The sequence below is a fragment of the Lissotriton vulgaris genome, chromosome 9 (assembly GCF_964263255.1).
Source record: "Lissotriton vulgaris chromosome 9, aLisVul1.2, whole genome shotgun sequence".
Lineage (NCBI taxonomy): Eukaryota > Metazoa > Chordata > Amphibia > Caudata > Salamandridae > Lissotriton > Lissotriton vulgaris.
Genome location: NC_141697.1, coordinates 417,120,739 through 417,147,430, shown reverse-complemented (window position 1 = coordinate 417,147,430; position 26,692 = coordinate 417,120,739). Strand labels below are relative to the sequence as shown.

Here is a 26,692-nt window from a genome sequence, read left to right as displayed (position 1 = left end):
AATGAATTTTGTTTTACTTTAGATTTTTTGTTTGCAGTGGAGTGATGATATGTGTATAGCGATATTGCAGAACCACAAAATGGGAAATAGGTTATAAAGGAGGGGAGACAAGTAAAATGCTGGCTGAAAAATAAAGTAACAACATCCTGGAAATAACAAACACTCATAGAGAATACAAGATTAGGTAAATTAAGCATATGAAATGTAAGCAGGAACATCATGGTTATCTTAATGCATTTACACTCATTATTCATAAATCAATGAGTGCTTTTGCTTGAAAAGTTAAGAACCTGACTGCAGGGCAGGAAGGGACCAGTTTCAATGTTCATTGCTTATATCCTTACCAAACGTAAGCAGTATGGTTTAAAAAGACCACATCCCTGAACACATAGCCGCAGTACACATTTTCTACACTAAAACAAGGAGAACAGCTGATAAGAATCACACTAAAATAAATGTTTTCCACTTTAGGCATCAACCAGGGATTGCAGTACCTCCACGAATGGTGCACTTCTCCACCCAGGGAAAACAATGTTGTTCAAAAAAGACGAGAAAACCAAAGTAGCGCTTCACTGGCAAACTCAGTAAAGTGGCACTAATGTGTGTGGTTGTGAATAAAACCAATCTGGCCACTTTGCAAACACTCAGTTTTGCTTTATTTAGTTATTTTTTCTTACATTTTTCATATTTTGAACCTTTTTTCACTCTTCATCCCGAGGCTGCACTCTGGAATAGAATATCAGAAAAAGACGACATTTGCAGCCAAAGTGTTACTTTCTTTTTTTGGATCCATTTCTCAGGGGAACAACGGAAGGGAGAGAGGTAAGAGCAGAGCGAGACAGAGACAGAAAGAGAGGGATTAAGAGGAACCCTATGAGGTACTAGAGGCAGAAACATTCTCCATGCTGCTGCACTTGAGTAAGATTTTCCGAAGCCTGCGCTCATTCACATTTCTACAAGTTCTTTATCTGTCAGTCAGTGTTACTGCCCCACCCGTGGAGTCGTGTCTGAGAGCGCCACGTGGGGCCACGGCGCCAACATATTGCTCATCACGTGACAAAACCAGCAATCCGCTCTGCAGCAGGCAGACAAGTATTTATGTAGTGTGTTCTGCAATGTTTAATATGCAGTGGAACAGCCTTTAAGAAAGAACTGCTCTGTCTGTAGATGACAATGAGGTGGAATGACTACAAATGTAAAAAGCAAGAAAGTATCTGAGCAAAGTAGACTTACAAAACAAGCATGTGTCACTCAGCTCTGCAGTGCCAACACTTAGAAAACTGCGATAAACAAGCTGTAGAGCTTTATAATACAGGAGATTCTGTAATTGCTGTATAAACAGTAGTCACTGCACCAAGTCGCTGACTATAAAGAAAATACATCAGAACTCTACTATTATAAGTTATTACAGTTGCGTTCTGATGCCACAATGCCTGTTCCAAGAGCCAGCAGCTGAGGTGAAAGTCACAGAGCATAATTATAGCAGCTGTTTAAAGCAACAAACGGAACATTGCTTTTCTTTCTAATGCTTTATTTTAATAGCTTACAAGACAAGCAGAGAGACTGTTTATTTTTTTGCACTCCTTAGATAGAGAAAGGCTACAATCTTTCTGCATGTTTCTACACGTTTTGAGCTACTGCAGCTTTTCTTTTAAACTGGGTTATATTGAACCGTTTCTAATATCTGTTTGCAACAAAATACCTAACAGTTTTTGATGTGTTTCATTTTGGCACTAGAGGTATTATTTTTTATCCTTCATGTTTGCAAAGATGCTTGCTCTTTCATATGAAAGAGCTAGGCACCAAGGTTTCAAGTCGTTTGTGAGAAAGGTGATGGCGGTGACCATGTATGGGATAAAGTACTCCCTAGCATACATGATAAGGATAATGCAAGTCACCTCGGGGTTCCGTAACCTTATATAGGAACTTAGCATATGGTTGTGGAACTACCCGGTGACATGCAATATCCTTACTATGTTCGTCCTGGGGTACTTTACCCCCTACATTTCAAACAGATATATATATATATATATATATATATATATATATATATATATATATATATATATATATATATATATATATATATATATATATATATATATAAAACAATCTCTGCTTTCTCTCGCCTGGAGCCCAGTCCTGGATACCGTCGGCGCAGAAGAAGAGAGGAGACCCAAATGCAGGTGAGCAGTGTTTTTATTTAGTAAGGAAAACGGCACACCTCAGCATAACGTTTCGGCCTTCACAGAGGCCTTGGTCACATGACGCATCCAAGGGAGGAGGCAACATTTAAAGTGCAAATGCTATTCAAAGTGTAAAGCCATTGGAGGAATATGGTCACATGTAAAGTGCTCTCAATGATAGACACAGACAACATTTTAGCGTTTTGCTACTACTTACATTACGGGATAATCCCTTATGTAGTTTGTAATAAACATTTTCGCAATGTGCAAGATATCAATAAAGTGCAAATGCTAAGTGTTATCAACATTATACATAAGACAGCTCTCATCTCGGGAAAATCCCTTGAAATGTTTGGAGCGTGCATATATATATTTATTTAACATTTAGGGTTGCTGTGGGTAGTGGTATAGGGTGGATAAGGTCATTTTAGGGTTTAGGGGTGGGCAGGGTATAGGGTGGTAGGGTTATTTTTTTAGATTAAGGGCTGGGTAGGGTTTAGGGGTGGTAAGGGTTTGTTAGGTTATAGGGGTGGGTACAGGTATAGGGTGAAAAGGGTATTTTTTAGGGTTACAGCTCGGCAAGGACAGCACTGTGCTAGTCCTATGCTTAAAGACTTTGCTGTATAAATTGCAAAAGACTTTGTCATATTCTATCTCGGCTTGGATAGCACTGTGCTTAATCCTATGCTTAAAAACTTTGATAGAAAAACAGACATTTGAGGTGAGCAGATCTAGAGTGTCGATGGTGTTGAGAGTGCTCTAACAGGGGCTGCTTTCCACCTAAACTTGAGAGCTACCCAGAGTTCTCTCCTCCTTTTTCGCATAATTTATGCGTCACTCTATGCCTGAAAGGGTTTTGTTTTGACTTAATACTGGGTGCTCCCTTGTGTCTGGACAAAGCTATACCTCTCTGAAGAGCTCTTATTAGAGCGAAACACTGTGTCAGGGGTTGCTTTTATTCATTTCAGGTTGGCTTGAGTTGGTATTTCACTAATTCAAAGCTGTAATATTGTGCCTGGAGTGATAAATGGCTTTTGTAATTTTACAGCTCGGCAAGGACAGCACTGTGCTAGTCCTATGCTTAACGACTTTGCTGTATAAATTGCAAAAGACGTTGCCATGTTCTATCTCGGCTTGGATAGCACTGTGCTAATCCTATGCTTAAAAACTTTGATAGAAAAACAGACATTTGAGGTGAGCAGATCTAGAGTGTCGCTGGTGTTGAGAGTGCTCTAACAGGGGCTGCTTTCCACCTAAACTTGAGAGCTACCCAGACTTCTGTCCTTCTTATATATATATATATATATATATATATATATATATATATATATATATATATATATATATATATATATATATATATATATATATATATATATATATATATATATATATATATATATATATATATATATATATATTTAGCATTTAGGGTTGGTGTGGGTAGTGGTATAGGGTGGAAAAGGTCATTTTAGGGTTTAGGGGTGGGCAGGGTATAGGGTGGTAGGGTTATTTTTTTAGATTAAGGGCTGGGTAGGGTTTAGGGGTGGTAAGGGTTTGTTAGGTTATAGGGGTGGGTACAGGTAGACGGTGAAAAGGGTATTCTTTAGGGTTTGGGGTGGGTAAGGGCGTAGGGGGATGAAGGTATTTTTAGGCTTTAGGGGTAGATAAGGGTGTATATATAGGGTGGTAAGGGTATTTTTAGGGTTTAGGGGTGGGTAGGAATTTAGGGTGGTAAGGGTATTTTTAGGGGTAGTGGTGGATGGGGTAGCGGGGGATAGGGAAATAGGGTGGTAAGGATGTTTTAGGCGTTTATTGGTGGATAGAGGCATAGAATAATAAGGGTATTGTTAGGGTTTAGGGGTGGGTAGAAACATACAGTGGTAAGTGTATTTTCAGGGGTATGGGGCAGGTAGGAGTATAGGGTGGTAAAGATAATTTAAAAAAAGGGGTGGTTCCCCTCCGCTAAAGAAAAGAAACTACATGTATAATTCATTTTTAAAAGTTTGTATGGGGGGGGGGTGTCATCCCTACCAAAAAGAAGAAAATGAATTTAAAATTCCACACACATTACCTTAACTATATTTCATTGCGTGGTAAAGTCATGTGTGGTAAAGGCATATGCGTGGTAAAGGAATGCGTGGTAAAGACATACATTCCATCACATTTTTATCACAGAATGAATAAAGGTAAAAACTCTTTAGTTATATAAGCACGTTATGTAGAGCTGCTGCACCACTGGGTATTACATTTCCACAGACACAAGATATAGCGACGAAACAACATAATAGCATGGTAAACAGAATTACAACAGTCTTAAGAACAACTACTTTGTAGCAGAACATATTTTGTACATCAATTATAAATTTACGGGACCATTAGTTAAAGAAAAGCACAAAACTAACATTAACATAACCATAACATGTGTATTTGTAAAGTGCATGTTCAAGCATCTTGGCGCTGAATAACAGGTTTTATGTAACTCATTTCAATGCGAGTCATTTTATCGACCTCAGAAGTATGTTAGACTGAGAGGAGCTCATAGCCACGAACCCTAACTCTTTATGAGCTCGTGGACTGATAAGAACGTACTCTGCCATTGAATGTGTGAATAACAGAGAGGAAGGAAGCAGGATAGGCTTGGCAAACAAACAAGACATGTGATGTACAATTTGTTTATTGCTTGCTTTGATTATAGCACTACAACATCCACTACCAAAGCTCTTAACAAACATTGAAAAATCATGTTGTTACCAACCCCAAAAAAATGTTTTGTGACCGTTACAAGTTGGATTTGTCACTAAAACACAGAAAAGTCGATCATTCGACCAGTGCTTAACTTGAGCAGGTGGTTTCCAGAGCTCAGCACGGGCACCTAATTGTCAACACTTGTACTTATGACTGCTGCCACATGGTGGTGCTATTTATGAAATTAAGAGAAAAGCAGAAAAGTTGTTGATTAATTCAATATACATTAAAAACAACTGAAACCTGCCTCCTAAGCCATTCTTATAGATTTGGGGGCCTCAAACAGTCTGAATTGTCACACTTGTAGAAGTGTGATGGTTAGTAGTTGAATAGGCACTGTCGCTGGCAGCGCTAGCAGTGGCCATGGGGTGCAAGCTACGGTGATCCCCTCACGAGGACACTGGAACCTGTTTTTTAAATTATTTTTTATTTTCTACAAATGAAGCACTACATTCGGAATCTAGCTGGTGGAGTGGAAAGGACTTCTTATGCTAGTCCTGAGGTCTTCAAAGGAGGCAGTCGGCTGTGACGAAGGTCCACATTTCTGGGTTGTGGCTGCAGAATGAGAGTTTCAAGTTAGAGCTTCTCATGAATTTTGGGCGTTTAAGACACAGATAATTTTCCTTGTAGGGTCTTATCCCTAATGATCCATTTATATGGCTTTCATGAAGCACACACCACTTCCTGTGATCTGAGGTTGGTGATATCGAGAGGGTAGAGCTAGGTGCGTTTGTGCTACTGAGGGCCACAAGCACCACATGATGTGCTGGTCTGATTGGGGCAACCATTGTGGAACCAGTTTGGATCACCTCCACTCGTGTTAGGTTAGTGATGTCACGCAAAGGGTTTCTTTTGGGCAGCTTCAGAGTATGGTCTGGTTTTACATTTTACGGAATGCGGTACAGTACTAAGTGCTTGCTCTTGAGGCAGTGTTTTCCATAAAAATAAAGCAGAAGATACCCGCTAGGACTGTTCTTTCTAAATTCTTGATGCAAATTGAGTTCTATGCATGGAACGCAGGACCACATGAAATGTTTTCTGCATTCCACTTATTTGTCCGGTATAGTACGTCATATAGGAAATGACAGGGAGCAATATATTAAAGACTCTAATGCCCCGCAGAACAATTAAACATGTTTAACCAAGTTTGGAGCACTACTTAAAAGAGAAAGGGTAGGAGGTCATTAGAGGAATGAAGGTCCTACCAAGTAGAAATAACCTTCTGGAAACCTTCATTACAGACAGCAAATCAGCTCTGTAAAGGCAGCTGTCACAGAGATGACCCTCTGTACAAGGAACACAGACTTTGGCCAATGAATGTGGTATGCCCATATTATTCTGCAAAGCCGTGTAAGTCTGACTGAGAAGATGAAGCCTGCATGGCTTCAACTTCCATCACAATGTAGAGCTCCCAATTAGATCGAAACGTAGATGGGGTTGCTGGTGTCCCCCTTCAAAGAACACATGGCCTGGCAGTTCAAGCTGAACAGTCCCTTATGTCATTGGAATAAACAGATTCTAAAATGTTTTGCAATTATCAGTAGTTGCATAGATGAGCTAAACACAGTAGAATGGTGTGGTATGCACCCCAGTAAACATAGTAATCACCAGTGGTTGAGAGCGCTAAGAAGATTCAATTGGATCACTTTTTCTGAGGAAGCACACTTATGAGCTCATTTTCTTGCCTTTCATCAGCTGGGTATGAGCAGTAACAAATGACATGAACAAAAAAGTTTCTCTTGTAAATGTTCTGTGATCAAATGAAAACACCTTAAATTTAGGGATGCTGAGATAAAAAAAGAAAATTAACTATACTTGTGAACAGTGCTTGCCATCACAGATTTACCATTTTGCAAGGCTGCAAACACGAGCTACTATTACCTTCTACAGAGCAAAATCAAACGGCTACTTCAATTCAGAAGACAGACTAATATTGGAAGACAAAAGTGAATCAAAAACTATTTGGCTGGATTTACCCTCACTTACTACCCCATTTCCTATGCCTGCTCGGATCCTGAATATAATTCACACTCTTATTCCAAAAAGGTCAAATTTCCTGGATAGGTTGCCCGCTCTGTTTGAGAAAACGGTTTTTAAAGAGATTTTTATTGTTGCACCAACACTCATTCTTGCAGTGGTGACTGGTCATCTTTTAAAATAGAGAGGCGTAATACTTGTCCTGAATTCCAACAAGCGTGCCCAACTTCTTCTAGGGTGGTTCGGGGGTCCTCGTTCCGAGAAAGCGTTTAACAAATTGGGGTCAAATACTGCATTTCAAAATATATCCGCCACATACATTTGCTCAAAAGGTCACTGGTTAAATATTGAAGCACTCTTGTGGTGTGCCATGGCAATAAAGCCTGGCATTGACCCCATTGGTTCAAAATGTGCCGTGGGTGCCCCTGTGCAAAAACAACAAGTGATGGACCGAATGTGGATCAATGTCACACATTCCCCCAGTCAAAAGATCTGGGCCCAAATCCATCGTTTTTTTGCACTCCACACCACCCTGGGTTAGACAATGGCGATATGCAAATCAGCTCTGACCCTGTTGCCCCATGGGAACAGTCCAGTCCGAACTACAAAAGCCATGTCCTTCCCAGAACGGAATCAAGCATCCGAGGACCGAACCGGTTTCGAGGTAACACCTCTCATCAGCCCGGCTAGCTTGACTCCAAGTGGTGTGGAGTGCCTGGGACCCACGTCTGGGCATCCCCAGCGCACTTAGGGCGGCAATTGCAAAAACAACAAGTGATGGACCGAATGTGGATCAATGTCACACATTCCCCCAGTCAAAAGATCTGGGCCCAAATCCATCGTTTTTTTGCACTCCACACCACCCTGGGTTAGACAATGGCGATATGCAAATCAGCTCTGACCCTGTTGCCCCATGGGAACAGTCCAGTCCGAACTACAAAAGCCATGTCCTTCCCAGAACGGAATCAAGCATCCGAGGACCGAACCGGTTTCGAGGTAACACCTCTCATCAGCCCGGCTAGCTTGACTCCAAGTGGTGTGGAGTGCCTGGGACCCACGTCTGGGCATCCCCAGCGCACTTAGGGCGGCAATTGCAAAAACAACAAGTGATGGACCGAATGTGGATCAATGTCACACATTCCCCCAGTCAAAAGATCTGGGCCCAAATCCATCGTTTTTTTGCACTCCACACCACCCTGGGTTAGACAATGGCGATATGCAAATCAGCTCTGACCCTGTTGCCCCATGGGAACAGTCCAGTCCGAACTACAAAAGCCATGTCCTTCCCAGAACGGAATCAAGCATCCGAGGACCGAACCGGTTTCGAGGTAACACCTCTCATCAGCCCGGCTAGCTTGACTCCAAGTGGTGTGGAGTGCCTGGGACCCACGTCTGGGCATCCCCAGCGCACTTAGGGCGGCAATTGCAAAAACAACAAGTGATGGACCGAATGTGGATCAATGTCACACATTCCCCCAGTCAAAAGATCTGGGCCCAAATCCATCGTTTTTTTGCACTCCACACCACCCTGGGTTAGACAATGGCGATATGCAAATCAGCTCTGACCCTGTTGCCCCATGGGAACAGTCCAGTCCGAACTACAAAAGCCATGTCCTTCCCAGAACGGAATCAAGCATCCGAGGACCGAACCGGTTTCGAGGTAACACCTCTCATCAGCCCGGCTAGCTTGACTCCAAGTGGTGTGGAGTGCCTGGGACCCACGTCTGGGCATCCCCAGCGCACTTAGGGCGGCAATTGCAAAAACAACAAGTGATGGACCGAATGTGGATCAATGTCACACATTCCCCCAGTCAAAAGATCTGGGCCCAAATCCATCGTTTTTTTGCACTCCACACCACCCTGGGTTAGACAATGGCGATATGCAAATCAGCTCTGACCCTGTTGCCCCATGGGAACAGTCCAGTCCGAACTACAAAAGCCATGTCCTTCCCAGAACGGAATCAAGCATCCGAGGACCGAACCGGTTTCGAGGTAACACCTCTCATCAGCCCGGCTAGCTTGACTCCAAGTGGTGTGGAGTGCCTGGGACCCACGTCTGGGCATCCCCAGCGCACTTAGGGCGGCAATTGCAAAAACAACAAGTGATGGACCGAATGTGGATCAATGTCACACATTCCCCCAGTCAAAAGATCTGGGCCCAAATCCATCGTTTTTTTGCACTCCACACCACCCTGGGTTAGACAATGGCGATATGCAAATCAGCTCTGACCCTGTTGCCCCATGGGAACAGTCCAGTCCGAACTACAAAAGCCATGTCCTTCCCAGAACGGAATCAAGCATCCGAGGACCGAACCGGTTTCGAGGTAACACCTCTCATCAGCCCGGCTAGCTTGACTCCAAGTGGTGTGGAGTGCCTGGGACCCACGTCTGGGCATCCCCAGCGCACTTAGGGCGGCAATTGCAAAAACAACAAGTGATGGACCGAATGTGGATCAATGTCACACATTCCCCCAGTCAAAAGATCTGGGCCCAAATCCATCGTTTTTTTGCACTCCACACCACCCTGGGTTAGACAATGGCGATATGCAAATCAGCTCTGACCCTGTTGCCCCATGGGAACAGTCCAGTCCGAACTACAAAAGCCATGTCCTTCCCAGAACGGAATCAAGCATCCGAGGACCGAACCGGTTTCGAGGTAACACCTCTCATCAGCCCGGCTAGCTTGACTCCAAGTGGTGTGGAGTGCCTGGGACCCACCTCTGGGCATCCCCAGCGCACTTAGGGCGGCAATTGCAAAAACAACAAGTGATGGACCGAATGTGGATCAATGTCACACATTCCCCCAGTCAAAAGATCTGGGCCCAAATCCATCGTTTTTTTGCACTCCACACCACCCTGGGTTAGACAATGGCGATATGCAAATCAGCTCTGACCCTGTTGCCCCATGGGAACAGTCCAGTCCGAACTACAAAAGCCATGTCCTTCCCAGAACGGAATCAAGCATCCGAGGACCGAACCGGTTTCGAGGTAACACCTCTCATCAGCCCGGCTAGCTTGACTCCAAGTGGTGTGGAGTGCCTGGGACCCACGTCTGGGCATCCCCAGCGCACTTAGGGCGGCAATTGCAAAAACAACAAGTGATGGACCGAATGTGGATCAATGTCACACATTCCCCCAGTCAAAAGATCTGGGCCCAAATCCATCGTTTTTTTTTTGCACTCCACACCACCCTGGGTTAGACAATGGCGATATGCAAATCAGCTCTGACCCTGTTGCCCCATGGGAACAGTCCAGTCCGAACTACAAAAGCCATGTCCTTCCCAGAACGGAATCAAGCATCCGAGGACCGAACCGGTTTCGAGGTAACACCTCTCATCAGCCCGGCTAGCTTGACTCCAAGTGGTGTGGAGTGCCTGGGACCCACGTCTGGGCATCCCCAGCGCACTTAGGGCGGCAATTGCAAAAACAACAAGTGATGGACCGAATGTGGATCAATGTCACACATTCCCCCAGTCAAAAGATCTGGGCCCAAATCCATCGTTTTTTTTGCACTCCACACCACCCTGGGTTAGACAATGGCGATATGCAAATCAGCTCTGACCCTGTTGCCCCATGGGAACAGTCCAGTCCGAACTACAAAAGCCATGTCCTTCCCAGAACGGAATCAAGCATCCGAGGACCGAACCGGTTTCGAGGTAACACCTCTCATCAGCCCGGCTAGCTTGACTCCAAGTGGTGTGGAGTGCCTGGGACCCACGTCTGGGCATCCCCAGCGCACTTAGGGCGGCAATTGCAAAAACAACAAGTGATGGACCGAATGTGGATCAATGTCACACATTCCCCCAGTCAAAAGATCTGGGCCCAAATCCATCGTTTTTTTGCACTCCACACCACCCTGGGTTAGACAATGGCGATATGCAAATCAGCTCTGACCCTGTTGCCCCATGGGAACAGTCCAGTCCGAACTACAAAAGCCATGTCCTTCCCAGAACGGAATCAAGCATCCGAGGACCGAACCGGTTTCGAGGTAACACCTCTCATCAGCCCGGCTAGCTTGACTCCAAGTGGTGTGGAGTGCCTGGGACCCACGTCTGGGCATCCCCAGCGCACTTAGGGCGGCAATTGCAAAAACAACAAGTGATGGCCCCTGTGTGCCAATAATGAGATCCACTGTGCAAGGGCCAGCATTGTGTAATAGATGTACCCCAGATGCATGGAAGTCGATTCACCAAAATGCCAGGGATAGCGGAAATTACATTACACCTTAATGACATCACAGGAAGTCACATCATTTGGCCTTTGACCCTGAATATCCAGCGCAAAAAGAGTCACATGATCTCAACACTAACAGCATAACAATAATTGACACTGGTAAAGTACCTTAACTGCATGATTACTGTAACACAACACACACAAATATCCATTTTAGAAAACACCTACATTAGGGTGCTGACATGAACTTTGAAAGTGGTGTGAAGTAATAATGTTCCTAAATTGTTGCAAGACAGACCTCTACTAGGAGATCTTGGGGGTTCTCCCCTGAGAAAAGTTTGAGTTAAATGGTATTAAAAAGTGTATTTAAAAGCACAATGTTCACATAATTTTCCTAAAAACATGGAATCTGAAAGGATACTCACTCTTATTCAGGTTCTTTCATGGCGTATGAGGAAATGAAACCTGACACGCCTGAGGAGAAGACCCTATAGTTTTTTTGTTTCCGAATGTACTATGGGTGCCCCCCATATGTCAAAGATTACCTCCACTGTGCCAGGGCCAGCATTTGATCATGCAGACCAGTCATATGCCACAGGTGCCCCCTTATGACAAAATCTACCTACAATTCACCAGTGTCAGTAGTTTGAAATTATTTCCATCCATAGATCTTATGTCAAATGATCTCTAGTAAGTCAGGGCCAGTAGTTTATCCTGGTTGCCCCCTCCCAGAAGCCATCATTTTCCTATGTTATGTCAAGAAGTACCTCCAATAAGCTAAAGTCACAGGTGCCCCAATGCCAAAATGTTCCTCCAGTATGCCAGTGTCAGCATTTTTTCCACGGGTGGCCTGTAATCCTTGAGTTGCTTTTGTTATGCCAGTGCCAGTATTTTACTTAAGGGTGCCCATTATCCCTGTAATTAACTCCAGCATGCCAGTGCATGTATTTTGCCACATATGCTTTTCTTGTTAACAATTGCCTACAGTTTGCCAGCAAAAGTATGTTTCTTCCATGCCTGTATAATTCAAGAATTACCATCAGTATGCCAGGACTAGTGGCAGACACTAAATTCTTACCCACGCTCACACTCACTCATTCATTTACACTTAATTGCACTCTTTCACTCGTATTCACTATATTGCACTTGCTCTTATTCACTCATACTTACTGGCACAAAATCGTTCTCACTCACTACATGTCACTGATTCTCACTCACTCCCACTTACTCACACATACAGACACATGCTAAAAAATTGACACTCTCCCTTGCATACAAACACACACTCACCCACAAGCCGGCACACAACATATACTTAAAAGCGTTGTTTCGCTTACGTCAGCTGCAACTGGAGATCCCGTTCTAGCTCTTGGTGCTCCATTTTTATAATTAAACTAATAGTGCTTAATAAACTATTATTTACTGTTAGTGTCATACACAGCAGGTGGAGCACCCACACCCCTAACCGCAAGCTACCTCAGCCTTTTTGGCACTGAATTTAATACCTCTGGGGCCAGGGACTGCAAAGGCAATGCCTGGGATGGCAAGGGGGCATGCCAGGGGTTGCAGCTGTGACCCCTAAATGACGTCCATGCCAACATTTCAAGGATTTCACAATGATGCCAAGAATTACGTACAGTATGCCAGTGCTAGAATTTTGCCATTGAGTGCATCCATATCATGAGTGTCACATATATCCAAAATGACCTCCTGTATGTCATGACCAACATTTTGTCATGAATACATCTTATTCTGAAAACTACAAACAATATGCCAGAGCCTACCCACCCACATGCCATGGTTATCTTCCATAATGCAAATTATCTGTCTCCAGTACATCAGTGTTAACGTTTTGCCATGTGTGTCCCGAATACCAAGAGTTACCACTTGCGTACCTGCATTTTGCTAGGGGTGCTCCTTTTGCTAACAATTATCTCCAGTACACCAAGGCCAGTGACAGATTAACAAGCATAACACACTCGTGCGCACTTGCATTCACTCACTTATTGTACCTCACTCACACTTTCACACGGCCTCACACTCATTCTCACTCACTGTCACTTTCACTCAGTCAGTCACACTCTCATTCTCACTCACACATACTTACTCTCAACTATTCCCGCTCACCCCCTCACTATCACTAACTCTCTCTCGCTCTCACACACACACACACATTTACACATCCAAACACTTACAGATGCACAAGTTACTTACCTTCGGTAATGATATATCTGTAAGAAGCATTAGTTAGTGATAGATTACTTACCTTAGAATATCCCCAGGCATCTGGAACTGTTGTGTGAGGTTGAGATAGAATGAAAGTGCACGTTTTAGGTCCAGACGGTGGAGCTTCTCTTCCTCTCTGAAAGGATGCGGAGGCCGAAATAAGGTGGGCAAGGTAATGGACTGCCCAATGTGAAAGACTGTAACAACTTTTAGCAGAAAGGAAGGATGGGGCCTGAGCCCAACCTTGTCCGGATGGACCGATAGAAAGTGAGGCTTACAAGAAAGAGCCTGGAGCTCACTCACTCGCCTAGCGGAGGAGATGGGCACCAGGAAGGCAGTCTTCAAGGTCATGAGATGAAGAGGACAGTTGTGGAGAGGCTCAAAGGGAGCACACATTAAGTATGTTAGAACCCGATTCAAGTCCCACTGTGGCATCACAAAAGGAATGGGAGAAAAAAGGTGTATAATGCCTTTAAGAAATCCATTTACAACCAGGGACTTGAAAAGAGAGGGCTGATCGGGGAGCCTGAGAAAGGCCGAAATAGCAGAAAGATAACCCTTAATAGTGCCCAGAGCAGAGCCCTGCTGGCCCAAAGAAAGACGGAACAAAAGAACCTCAGAAAGAGGGGCAGAAAGGGATCCACAGCCTTTGCTGTGCACCATGCCACAAATTTGTTCCACCTACAGGCGTATACCACTTTAGTGGAGGGGCGCCTGGCTGCCAGAATGACATTACAAACTTCAGGAGGCAAGTCGCTCAATCTCCACGCAAAGAGGTGGAGGCTGGACAGGTTCGGGTGGAGGACCGTCCCCTGCTGCTGCAACAGAAGATCCTCCCAAAGAGGCAGTTGGATCGGGGATCTACGCTCATACTGAGTAGCACGGGATACTATACTCTTCGAGCCCAGTCCAGGGCCACGAGAATGACTTGTGCTGGGTCGCGCCTGATCTTCTTCATGCACTCTGGGAAGAAGTGGTTTAGGCGCAAAGGTGTACAACAGACCGCAACTCCACTCGCAATGAAAAGCGTCGCAGAGCGAGTGCTGCCTTGGAAATTCCAACGTGCAGAACTGATGACTTTGCACGTTCTCTTTGGTGGCAAATAGATCTAACCAAGGCTCTCCCCATAGCTGAAAGAGACCTTGCGCCACCTCTGAGTGAAGACGCCATTCGTGATCCATCATGCACCTGCGGCTGAGTTCATCCACCCTGGCGTTCAGAGACTCTGCCAGGTGTTGAACCACCAGGAAAACACCCTGATGTTCCAGCTACGTCCAGAGGCGCAGAACCTCCTGACAAAGGATCCATAAACTCATCCCGCTTTGCTTGTTGCAGTACCACATGACGGTGGTGTTGTCTGTGAACACCTACACTACACTCCCCTTGACAGAGGGAAGGAATGCCTTCAGTGCAAGTCGGATCGCCCGAAGCTCCAGAAGGTTGATATGGAGCCTGGACTCCGCCAGAAACCAGAGGCCTCTGATCTCCGCCTCTCCCATGTGGCCACCCCATCCCAGGAGGGATGCATCCGTCACCACTGTGAACTCCAGTTGGGGAAGGGAGAGGGATCTGCAGTCGGCCCAATGCCGGTCCGTGAGCCACCCCTGCAACTGTCTTGCAGTGCCCTCCGAAATCTGGACGTGATCGGACAGGTTACCCTGATGCTGCGCCCACTGTAACTTCAGGTCCCACTGCAGAGACTGCATATGCCATCAGGCATGATTGATCAGCAGGATGCAGGAGGCCATGAGACCCAACAGCCTCAGGGTCAGCCTGACCAAAACCTGGGACAAGGGCTGAAAGATCGGAATCAGAGCCTGCATATCCCGGACCCGCTGTTCAGGAGGATAGACCCGAAACTGCGCCGTGTTCAGAACAGCTCCGATGAAAAGGAGCTTCTGAGAGGGAATCGGGTGCGACTTTGGCACATTGATGGAGAACCTCAGCGAATACAGGCGGTCGGCCGTAGTCTGGAGGTGGGAAACGACTGCCTGGGGCGAGCCCGCCTTTAACAACCAATCATCGAGATAGGGGAAGACTGAAACCCCTGATCTGCGCAGATGAGCTGCAACCACCTCCATCACTTCCGTGAACACCCGAGGGGCGCCGGTAAGGCCAAAAGGGAGCACGGTGAACTGAAAGTGCTTGTGACCTACCATGAACCGCAGGTAACGCCGGTGGGCCCGCAGGACTGGGATATGGAAACATGCATCCTGCAAGTCCAGCACAACCATCCAGTCTAGTGGATCGAGAGCAGACAAGACCTGAGCCAAAGTAAGCATCTTGAACTTCTCTTTGCGGAGGAAGCGATTGACGTTCAGGAGGTCCAAGATAGGACGCAGGCCCTTGTCCTTCTTTGGCGCCACGAAGTAGTGGGAATAACAACCACGCCCTACTTCTGGCGTCGGAAAGCGCTCGATGGCCCCTTTGGCCAAGAGGGCCGCAACTTCCTGCTGAAGAAGCACCAAGTGATCCCCCGACATGCGGTGGTACTGAGGTGGCATGGCTGGAGGAGTAGTCTCGAAGGGGAGGGAGTAGCCCCTCTGGACTATCTCTAAAACCCACCTGTCCGATGTGATGGTGAGCCAGTGGGGGAGGTGATGGCGAATCCTTCCGCCAACTGGCGTTTGATGGCCCTGAAAGCTCAGACTAGGAAGGTTTGGAGTCAGCAGTGGCAGGGGTGGAGGTGGACTGACTGACCCGCTGGCCTCTCGGTCCACCACGGTGGAACCCTTTTCCCCTGGGATTGTTGTTGCGCAGGCTTGTGGCTCTGATGTGAATGCTGCAGGCGCCTCTTCCTGTGACACAAAAGGAGCCAAAAGCAGATGGCGGAGAAGGGCGGACTGCAGAGAGTCATAAGGACTTGGCTGTAGCCCGCGAGTCCTTGAACCTCTCCAACGCGTGGTCAGCTTAGTCACGAAGAGTCATCGGCCATTGAAGGGCATGTCTATGAGGGTTGATTGGACATCCCCCGAAAATCCAGTGGTCCTCAACCAGGCATGGCATCTGATGGCCTCCGGTGTTGCAATTGATCTGCCCAGTGAGTCAGTGGTGCCTAGGCCACAACAAATCATGAACTTTGCTGCATCTCTTCCCTCAGCAACAGCCTGGGGGAGAGTTTTCCAGGCCTCCTCCGGACATTGGGGCAGAAAGTCCGCCACCTTATCCCACACACAGTGGGAATAACGGCCCAAGAGGCATGCAGTGTTCACGGACCGCAGCGCAGAATGGGAAGAAGAAAAAAATGTTCTTCGCAAACTGAGCCAGTCTTTTGGATTCCCTATCCGGAGGTACGGAAGGCAAGGCGGTTGGAGAAGTAGAGGCTTGGACAACCAACCTCTCTGGGGTGGGGTGTTGGCAGAGGAAAATGGGGTCACTCGGAGCCGGGCGATGGCAGCGGGCCACGGTCCTATCCACAGGAGCCCATGTGGTGGGCCTGGAGCAGCGGCTCCGCAGTTGTAGCTGCTGGCTGAAGCACTTCTGTTAGGAGGTTAGTCCAGACGGCCACCGTGGGGAAGTCGAGGTGGAGGGCCTCGGCCGCCCTACGTAACACCACTGCATAACTAGTGCCCTCCTCCGTAGCCACGGTAGGAGGAGACAGCATACCATGGTCAGGAGAGGTATCCAGACCACTGGCTTCCCCCAACTCTTCTGGCCAGTCCTCTTCATACTCGCAGTTGGCTGCGAGAGGTTCCTCAGACCCCTCCCAGTCCTCCCCTTCATCTACAGGCCGAAAAAAACGAGTAGGGACATAGGCATAGAAATCCCCGAGCGGCGTAGAGAATGGCATCGACCTACGCCAGCCCGACGTCGCGTCGTCCTGAGGAGCGGGCGACGTCGGAAGTGGTGCCGGTGGGGTCTACGTCGGTGGAGGTGAGATAAGGTCAACCGGCGTCAACCGGGATCCAGGCCTGGATCCACAGGGGTCCTGCGGCGCAGGGGCCAAAACCGCTGGCGGTGCCGGGGGCGGAGCTGCCGGTGAAGGAACGCGAGGACCCCCGGTCGGGCCCGCGGGGAGCCAAAGGCGCACCAGCGGGAGCCTACGGCCTGAAGTATCGAGCCACGGCGCACATAACCTCTTGTATCTGGGCTGGAGTTGCCAACGGACCCGGAAAGGGTGGGTAGGCCGGCGGTGAAACCACAGGCTCCGCTGGAGCCACAGGGGAGGCACCACCCGCACCCTCAGCCGCATCGCGCAACCGGAGAGGGGAAGGTGGAGAGTGTTGACGCTTCTTCGACTTCTTGTGCTTTGCCTTACCTGACCCGGAGAGAGAAGACTTGGAACTGGAGGACCGATGATGATGACTCTGCGCACGGTCCTTCGACCTCCCGCGGGACCTATACCTCGATCGGCGTGGAGCCAACTGCCAGAACTCAAGCAGCTTTCGGGACCGCTCCCGCAAAGACTTCGGCGCCATCGCCCGGCAGCCGAGGCACGACTTGGGATCGTGGTCGGGCCCCAGGCAGAAAAGACACAGTCGGTGCGGTTCTGTCACCGACATCATATGGTGACAGTCCTCACAGGTCTTAATACCAGGCATCCTAACTGCTCCAGGAGTCGAAGAATCGATGAAAAAATGCAGACAAAAAGCCTCAAAAAGTTAGTCAAAAAATTACTAAGGGTCCTGCTCTTCCCAGATCTGCACTTGCTGGCGCGGAAAAAGAAAGAACTGACGTCAGCGCGCAAGAGACGGAGTCCAAGTAGCGCCTGCAATGTCATCCCGGCAAACACGATGCAGACGACGGAGGCGGAGCCTCACAACGCCACCAACCGACGTGCAGGGGTACTGCTGACGAAAACCTTCCGGATCCAGTCAGACGCCTGAGGATATTCTAAGGTAAGGAATCTATCACTAATGTGTTTCTTTCAGATGCACACTTACACACGCACGCATATATCATTTCAGAGAATTTTTTATTTGCTTTCCGCTGTCTGCGCTGGTATGCTTCAGCTGCGGGTGAAAGATTGACCCCCGGAGCAGGAACTAGCTTCGCCCCCCCTCCCCTCCAGCACCAAAGTTGAAAACTACAAGCAAGAGCCTATGCAGTCATGCATAGGCTCTGGCTTTCAGTTTCTTGATTATCACAACATCCTCTCTTATCTCTCATCACAGGTTGGGGTCAGTAAGGCTCCTGACTCCACCCCAACCAGTGACAATATGGGAGAGGGATCAACTTAAAACCAGATAGACAGGTAGCCGTGGACACTACAGGGTTAAACCTAAAGGGTCCATGGCTACCTGTACCAATGATGTTGCAGCATGTCAGTAATGGGGAGGCCCTGAGCCATGGCAGGTCCTTGAGGACAGGTCCAGGGCTCCGTCAGCCCTGGGCATTCAGTCGAAAGGCTGATGTAAATACTTATATGACCATTGCCAGCCATGAAACAGAATTAGTGCCTCAGTTTGCAGCGAGGGTTGCCATCTTTTTTATTATACAAACAGTGAATAAAAGGTTATTATTCACTACTTTATAATGAAAAAACGGCAGAAAGAAGGAGGGTAGAGTGCCAATGTCCAACTGATGAAAGGAGAGCAGAGAACTGAACACAGCTATCAAACAATGGCTCTTACACTTCACCACCACTTACCTCTCAAGGGAGAGGAAGTCCTATATCAGTGGATTCAAGGGAAGTTTTGCCAACACTAGTTGGCATCTGGAGGTAAAAACAGCTGACAATGCCAACATTACACTCAGTATTGTCAAGGCTTTTCTCATTCTGCTCCCGCTTACCGAAGGGGTAAATTTCACGATATAGTTTTTATTTTAACTAAATCCACAGTTTCAGCTTGTGGCGTGATAGTGGATTCTGGCCCATTTGACCTAGAGTAGGCAGAAATTGACCACTATATAAGGTACTGACATACATAGGAGGGAGGAGACAACTTTCATCTCAGGGGCTGAAAGGAGGTATCAATTAGCATCATCTTCTTTCCAAAATACTTAATCAGTCCCACCTGCTGGAGCCAAAATGCACAAAGATTTTGAGCTGCTTACCTTTTTGTGGTGGCCATTATAATAAAACAAGGCACACAATTGCATGGAACAGATTACACATAATGTTTCTGTTAACACACCCAGGACATTGAACACCTATATTATCAGAATTATGCCAAACCTCCTGCTATTCAGAAATACATTGAAGAAGTTATTTGTTTGAGAACACTAACACCCCCACAATAGGAAATCGCCTATTAACTACCTGTTGTAAATGATGGTCTTGAGTTGGCCTTTGGGCTCTTGCACCCTTGTTCACTCATCCACTGCTTTTCATCTAGGTCTGTGCTACAGAAACACCATTACATATATACGTACACACATATACACAAACTTTCATATAAACACATCTTTTGAAGAACCCGAAGGTAAAGAGCAAACTGCACCTGTGGTGGTTATTGCTGAAACAAAAGTATTTCTATTTCAAATTAATGCAGATGCCAGCCATCCAAGTTAGTGCAATGTTGATGCCAGTTAATGAAGGTGGAAAACTATAGTCTGTCATTTTAGGAATGTTAACAACTGAAATAAAAATATCAAATGAAACGCATTCTCCTTCATAAGAGAATAGTAGTCAACTGGGCCAGACAGCAGGCCTCTATCTCATTAACAGTAGTAAAAAAACTAAGGGAAAACACACACATTAGGAGCACTTACAATTTCCATAAAGACTCAGGTGTATCAAGTATGGGAATTTTTTTGTAACAGCACCTATATAGTGGTTCAAAACCACAATAAGGCAAAGTGCTTTTGGTGGACTGATGGCATGCTACCATGAACCTTTTGGACCATGAGTGAGATGAACACATTCTTCGATTCTTTGCTGGCACTTCCTTGCCAAGTGAAGTGGGGATGAAAATGATTTATACGAGCTGAGAATGTTCAGAAAAACATGAGATAATAGTTATTTTAAAGCTGTTGACCATAGCCTTCAGAGGTAAGAAATGCATGTTACACAAAGTGAAGTGGCTTACCACTTAAAAATTTATATTTCCGTCACCAAGTAATTGACAGTTCATAGTGCTGTCAACCGTACATCAAATAGAGAGTGCTTACATTTTAATACAGCAGAAGTAGAATCATCAACTATAAGGCAGGGTGCCAAGCAGTTGAGGCTCTTCCGCAATGGCGGAGGCTTGCCGCCCCACCGCCAGGCTCAGAGCCAGCAAATGTAAAATAAAATTATATTTTTGCATCGTTTTATTTTGCATTTGCCGGCTCTTAGCCAGCGGTGTTGGGAGGGGCAGGCCAGAGGCATGGAGGGGGAGGAGGAGTGCTATGTGTACTCCACTCCCTAAGTGATCATGTGGATTTGGCCAGTCATCTCAGGCGGAACAAACCCACATGCACAACTTAGGTTTTCTCAAGCCCAGTTGCATAGAGCAGCCTGACTGGAGAAACCATACAGACTGCCTGGTCTGAGCAGGGCATCTTTCCTGCCGGCTCAGACAAATCCTTGCGCTGCTCTACAGCGCAGGGATTGGACAAGGAGTCTGTCCCAGGGGCTGCTGGGCCCAGGCAGGAAGAGGAGAAGCAGTGGACGAGATGCGACCCTGGAGGCGGCCAGTGGCAGAAGGTATGTTTTTTTTATATGGTATTTCTAACCTGTCCTCCAACCCCGTGCAACGCCTCCTGTGCGACCTCATCTGCCTCACCACCCTTTATTTATGGCGGCCACCGCTGGTGTCAAGGGCATGTACTGTGCATTCACTTTGTGCATCTATTCTGGTTGTGGTCAGTGATTCATGAAAGCTGGGCAGCTGAGGTTGTGAATGTAGTGCAAAAACAATAAAATTAACAAGAGGCTACTATGGGAGGTAATTGAAAACATCACAAAATCCAGGTAACAGTTAACAATTTTGGTTCATTGCAGACCAGGAGAAGGACATTTGTGCGCTGTATCAAGGGAACTCAACCCACCCATAGAGCTAAAATATTTCATTCATTTCAATGAGAGGAGGAAATATTTTCAAGATTTAGAAATCTCAAGTGTCAAGGATACCTAAGAAGTCTTTAGAAAGTTTTGCTTGAGAGAAAATCAGGATTATGAGTTGGGCTGTCTTAAACACAAAGTAAACAGCATGCGTATGGTTTGCTGGGAAAACCCTCAAAATGCAATTGGGTGCAAGTGATGATGGAGTGACTTTTGTACATTCTGTTCATTTTGAAAGAATACAGATTCTAGACAATACATACAACAAACCTCTGCTGGTTTAAATTAGAAGGATTACAGAGATCCACAATCAAAACCTATAAGGTTTTCAAGTTCAGAATTGCCCTTTAGTACCTGATAATATCACTTTTCCATAGTTCTCCTTCAGGGCAGAAGCTACTGACTCCCTCTCGATACATAAGACCTTGCTGCTCAGTCAGTGCCCACACAACATTATCCCTGGATGTAATTTGTGACAGTGGACATAGACAATCAACCTTCACTGCTCGGGCACAAGGACGATCCACACTTAAACCTTATGGAGAGAAAAAATCACAATAAATTAAGCTTTCACGCCAGTTGCTATTTAAAAGAATATAAAGCATCACGTTTAGGACAACATCAGTTTACTTTCTTGTAAACTCTACATAAGACAATCTTGTTGGTGACTAAGCATTAAAAGGAAAGCAAAATCAACAGCAGAGACAAACACAGAAGCCTGGGTGGGTAGCTTAGCACTATCATATGGAGACTAAATTTACCCTGACACTATCAATTAATTTATATATTAAAGGGTTTTGCAGAGGATAGTCTTTCAGTTACTTGAGACTGATATGAGCAAAATAGAAGTTGGGCAGGGGAACAAATGTGGTATGGGAAGAGGTGGAGTTATGGTGGACAAACCCAGATTATCCTAAAATGCAATACTCAGATATGAAGATTGATTTAAAGGTGATCCAGAATAGTCTAGTTTAGTTTAGGCCCTTCCTAAAGCCCATGAGGTAGGACTTGCCCTGAGGTTTGTTTTTAATGCAGGATATTGGAGTAGTCTAGGTTGGTTTAGCCAAGGATGCTGGACTCCCAAGTTTCATTCGACTTAAAGTCCTTGTGACATTCAAGTGAATAGAAGTAGAACACAGGATCTGTTAGTCATGTAATGAGGTATATGTCAACTAACCACTCATAATAAAGAAACTTTTCAAATTTCTGGTTTCTTTTTAACTGACACAAATAATGGATAGCCTGCAAAGGGAACAACATTAATGTTAAATTGCATTCCCATAAATTACAAACCAATTGAATGTGGGTTTCAACAATCATGCTAATTTCCTACCTTTTACAGCTTATTTCTGAGTTTACGACTGTCTTAGAATTCCTTAAATGCAGTTCTGATAGAAAACGAACTATAACACCGTTATTATTTCACTCTATATTGTAGACATTGCAATGGCGTGTTGTCCTTTGACCACTTTCATAAAAACCGTAGGATTAACTATTACTTTGGAGCACTCTAATTTAATTGAAAATCCTCGTTTCTAAAAACAAATTGCCACTTCTCTCGGAGAAGGGGAGAAATTATTCAGACAAAAACTTCACAAATGATGGAAGACTTCATACAGTTTAAAATCTTTTTAACACCCACAAAGTAATTGTTTAGGAAAGACCAAAATACCCTGGGGAAAGACTGCAACCAGCCGGGGCTAAACATTAATAACTCGCCACTCAGATCAGTTAGCACTAAAAAGAGGGAAGCAGGCACTTTTGTATCTAGCATTAGAATTTGGACTGCCCGCCATAGCAAGCAAGATTTGAATTGGATCCCATTCAGTTTGGGACCACATTAACACATCATACATTTTCTTAAATCCCTGGAATCAGAAGATAAAACTGGCACAGCAATGCCATGAGACAGTAGATCTAGTGAGCACAATATAAATGTGATCAACCAATCACAAATTTAAAAATGTGTGCACTCTTGCTTAGAGAAAAATGCTTAAATAGGAAGTCCTATTCCTGCTTTATTCGTACCGCTAACTTTCCAACTAAAAACAACCCCCACAGATTGAATGACGTATGTGAACATATTGTACGTACCAGTCTGGAGGTATAAATCCCCATTTGTTCTAATGATCCAGGCGGTATCATCACTCAAGGCTACAAAGGCTGTTTGGGGAAGGGCCTCGTACCAATGCCGCTTTCCCTTTATTGTAACTTTTCCACATGCAAAAGCTTTGTTTGATTTCTGCTCAATCTTCCACAGAAGAGCACCTTTAGAGGTATAAAACACACAAAAAAAGATATCACAAAAACTATCTCTTAAATAGAATTTTAGATGTCAACCATGTAATCAGCTACACCTAAAACATGATTATATTGTTTTCAGTGTCTGCTCATGAGTAACTCTACTGGACAACTAAAGCGTCCAAGACTGTGGTTGCATTTAGACATTTCTGTACTAAAACAAAAACTAAGATTACATTATACTATAGATTATATAATTTCTCATCACTTACATACAAAGCACAATAATGTGACACATCTAAGATGACCCCTTTCCCAATAATATCCAGTTTATCTCAGATAATTCAATAAAAACTACAAGCCTCAAAATAACTGCACAGTTTAATTGGACAATTCACACATTTTACACTATCAGTGGATTACAACAGAATAAAGAGTACCTCTTTCAAATATGTGTATAATGACCATATTACTTACCGTTGGTAACAATCTTTCTGGCGGATATTCTATATAACTACGAACTCCTCATATTAGAATAGACCCAAGCTCCAGAACGGATCCAAAGATTTTCTCACAGCAGTACTAGCACGGTCCACTTTGGGACATTGGATGTGTGAGAGGCGCAACTTATCACAGTGTGGCTCTGCGTGGGCTCTATAGCACCTGGAGGGGATGGAGCAGAGCTGCATATACGTATCACCCATGCACGCTGAGGCCATTTTCTTATCTTTAACGTTTCTGAGCTCTCAAATGCAGAGAATGAACAATTGTTGGCAACAGTGTGCGGAATACTACTTGAACCTTTTTAGATGTTATAAAAACACCACTCCATAGAACAGGAATGTGGTAGGACAGTGAGGAATCTGCGGTTAAATAGATTATCAATCAGAAAGAGTATTACCAAAGGTAAGCAACTTGCTCTTCTGATGGATACCTCTAATCCCAGATTCCTCAACACATAATAGATACCAAAGCACTAACTCCCAAAGCCACAGGGCCTGTGGAGTGGACTCAGACCAAAAGGTCTTTGCAGAACCAAGTAGGCGAAGAGTCAGTTTTGCTAAACCTGGGTGTTAAGGCAGTAGTGCATTGCGATTGTTCGCATTGATGTCCATGTCGCAGCCTGGTAGATATCAAGGACAGACACACCCGCACAAATGCAGTGGTAGTAGCAAAAGTCCCGGTGAAATGAGCTTAGAGGAGCTGCTTCCTGACAAACGTGCAGCTGATTTTACTGCAAAGGACTATCCACCTCGACAAAGTCCCCTTCTGCACAGCCTTCCTTTATTTGCTCCAGAGAACCCAACAAAAAACGAATTATCCATCCGATGATCCTCAATATGATCCAAGTAAAAGCTTAAAGCCGTTTTAGGGTCCAATTGATAGAGCTTCTTTCCTACTCTTTCAAGGGGGGAGGTGGATCAAAGGACGCTGGCAGAGTGATGGATTGCCCAAAGAGGAAGGAAGTCAGGACTTTTGGTAAGAAGCCTTCCCAAGGCCCCAGCACCAATCTGTAAGGGGAAACATGGTGTAGGAGGGTTGCATTGAGAATGCCTGTAGTTCACTCATGTGATGAGCTGACGAAAGACAGTCTTCAAAGTCGGGAGATGTAGCGTGCTGCTATGGATCAGCTCAAATGGCGTGGTCATGAGGAATGAATGGCAAGACCAAGTTAAGGAACCCCAATGGCATGGGAGGTAATGTGTCAAACTTTTGTTTATTCCAAAACTCTTAATATTGAGTCAGCAGATATAGTAATTGAAAGCATTACAGTAGTGAAAGCATACAGTAGTCAGTATATTGGTTTCTAAGCAGGTGACTATTATATAACATTTGTAAAATAAGAAAGTAAGCCATTCAGGTCCGTAAACGACAACCCCAAACTTTCTTAACATCTGGGTCTTATACCGCATAACAAAACCCTGGTCATGCCCATCACATCAACCCCATCTATGTACTTCATAGCTAATGTAACAACCTTACAAAAATTAGACGTATATCGAACTTTTAATAAAACCCATAGCAACAGGTGATCTGAAGAAAGATGGTTGGTTTGGCAAATGTAAAAAGGCCTAAAGAGTAGCTAAACAACCTTTTATCGTGCCCACTGCAAGGCCTTGCAGGGCTAAAAGCAAAACACATTAAAGGGAGTTTGATAGCTTTGTCTGCGAGGGGTCAATACTGCGACACCACACCAGGTAAAAAATGTATCCCAGTGGCCGGCATAAATGGATTTTGTCAAGGATGAAGTGCATCACTTGAGGAGGCAAATCAAACAGTCAATTATAGCTACGCAATCTCTATGCATGTAGGTTTAGCTTGCATAGATTCCGGTGGATGACCCTGCTCTTTCGCAGACACAAGCAGTCCTCATGAAGTACAAGGCTGATGGGATGACAGATGTCATGCCCAGTTCCAGATACCACAATTCCCAGGCCCAATACGGAGTCATTAAGAGGACTTGGACCCGGTTGCTCATCATATTTTTCAGAAGTCCAGGCAGGACAGGTAACTGCAGGAAAGGGTATGGGAGCCCCTTGGTCCACTCCTGCCTGAATACATTGCCTAACAAGTGCTCTTGCAGAAATTCCTACACGCAGAATTAATGACATTGCACATTGCACATTCTCGATGGTGGCAAAAAGATGTAGTCTGCGTTCTCCCCACTGGTAGAAGACACCCTGCACCACCTCAGGCTGCTGACAGGCTGCTGACACAACTCGTGATATTCCAGTTGACGTCTGCTTAGTTCGACTGCTCAGTTGATTGGTGATCAGGGAGCGGGTGCGGTGCTCCAGCCACCTCCAGAGATGCAAAGCTTCTTGGCCTAGATTCCAGGACCCCACTGATTGCTAGCACATGGCGGTGGTGCTATCCATGAGAACCTGAACCAGTCTTTTCTTGATAGACGGCAGGGAGGTCTTTAAAGCCAGGTGAATGGCCTGCAGGCCTGCAGCTCCAGCAGACTGATGTGGAGCTGCCCCTCTGCTGACGATTAGAGTCCTCTGATCTCCACCTCCCACAGACCACCCCAACCTAGCAGTGAAAGGCCCATTACTACAGCATGTGTTAGGGAGAGGGGCCAGCCACTGGACAAATTGCGCTCAATCAGACACCACTGCAGATCTCAAACTGTCTCTTCGGAAATCTGGGTCATCTAAGATGGCTGGCCTCCAGGCAAGCAACACCATGGTCTCAGCTATGTAGCCAT

General features: G+C 45.6%; 1 protein-coding gene across 2 annotated transcripts in view; it reads right to left on the bottom strand.

Moving 5' to 3' along the window:
• The window catches only part of TECPR2 (tectonin beta-propeller repeat containing 2), a 626,110-nt gene that overhangs the window by 276,240 nt on the left and 323,178 nt on the right, over positions 1–26,692 (bottom strand). For both annotated transcript variants that reach the window (XM_086937834.1, XM_086937835.1), the window contains exons 12-13: positions 23,335–23,508; positions 21,595–21,775 (exon numbers count right to left, since the gene is read on the bottom strand). In XM_086937834.1, the coding sequence (XP_086793960.1) occupies positions 21,595–21,775; positions 23,335–23,508 (355 nt within the window). The remainder of the gene's footprint in view (positions 1–21,594; positions 21,776–23,334; positions 23,509–26,692) is intronic.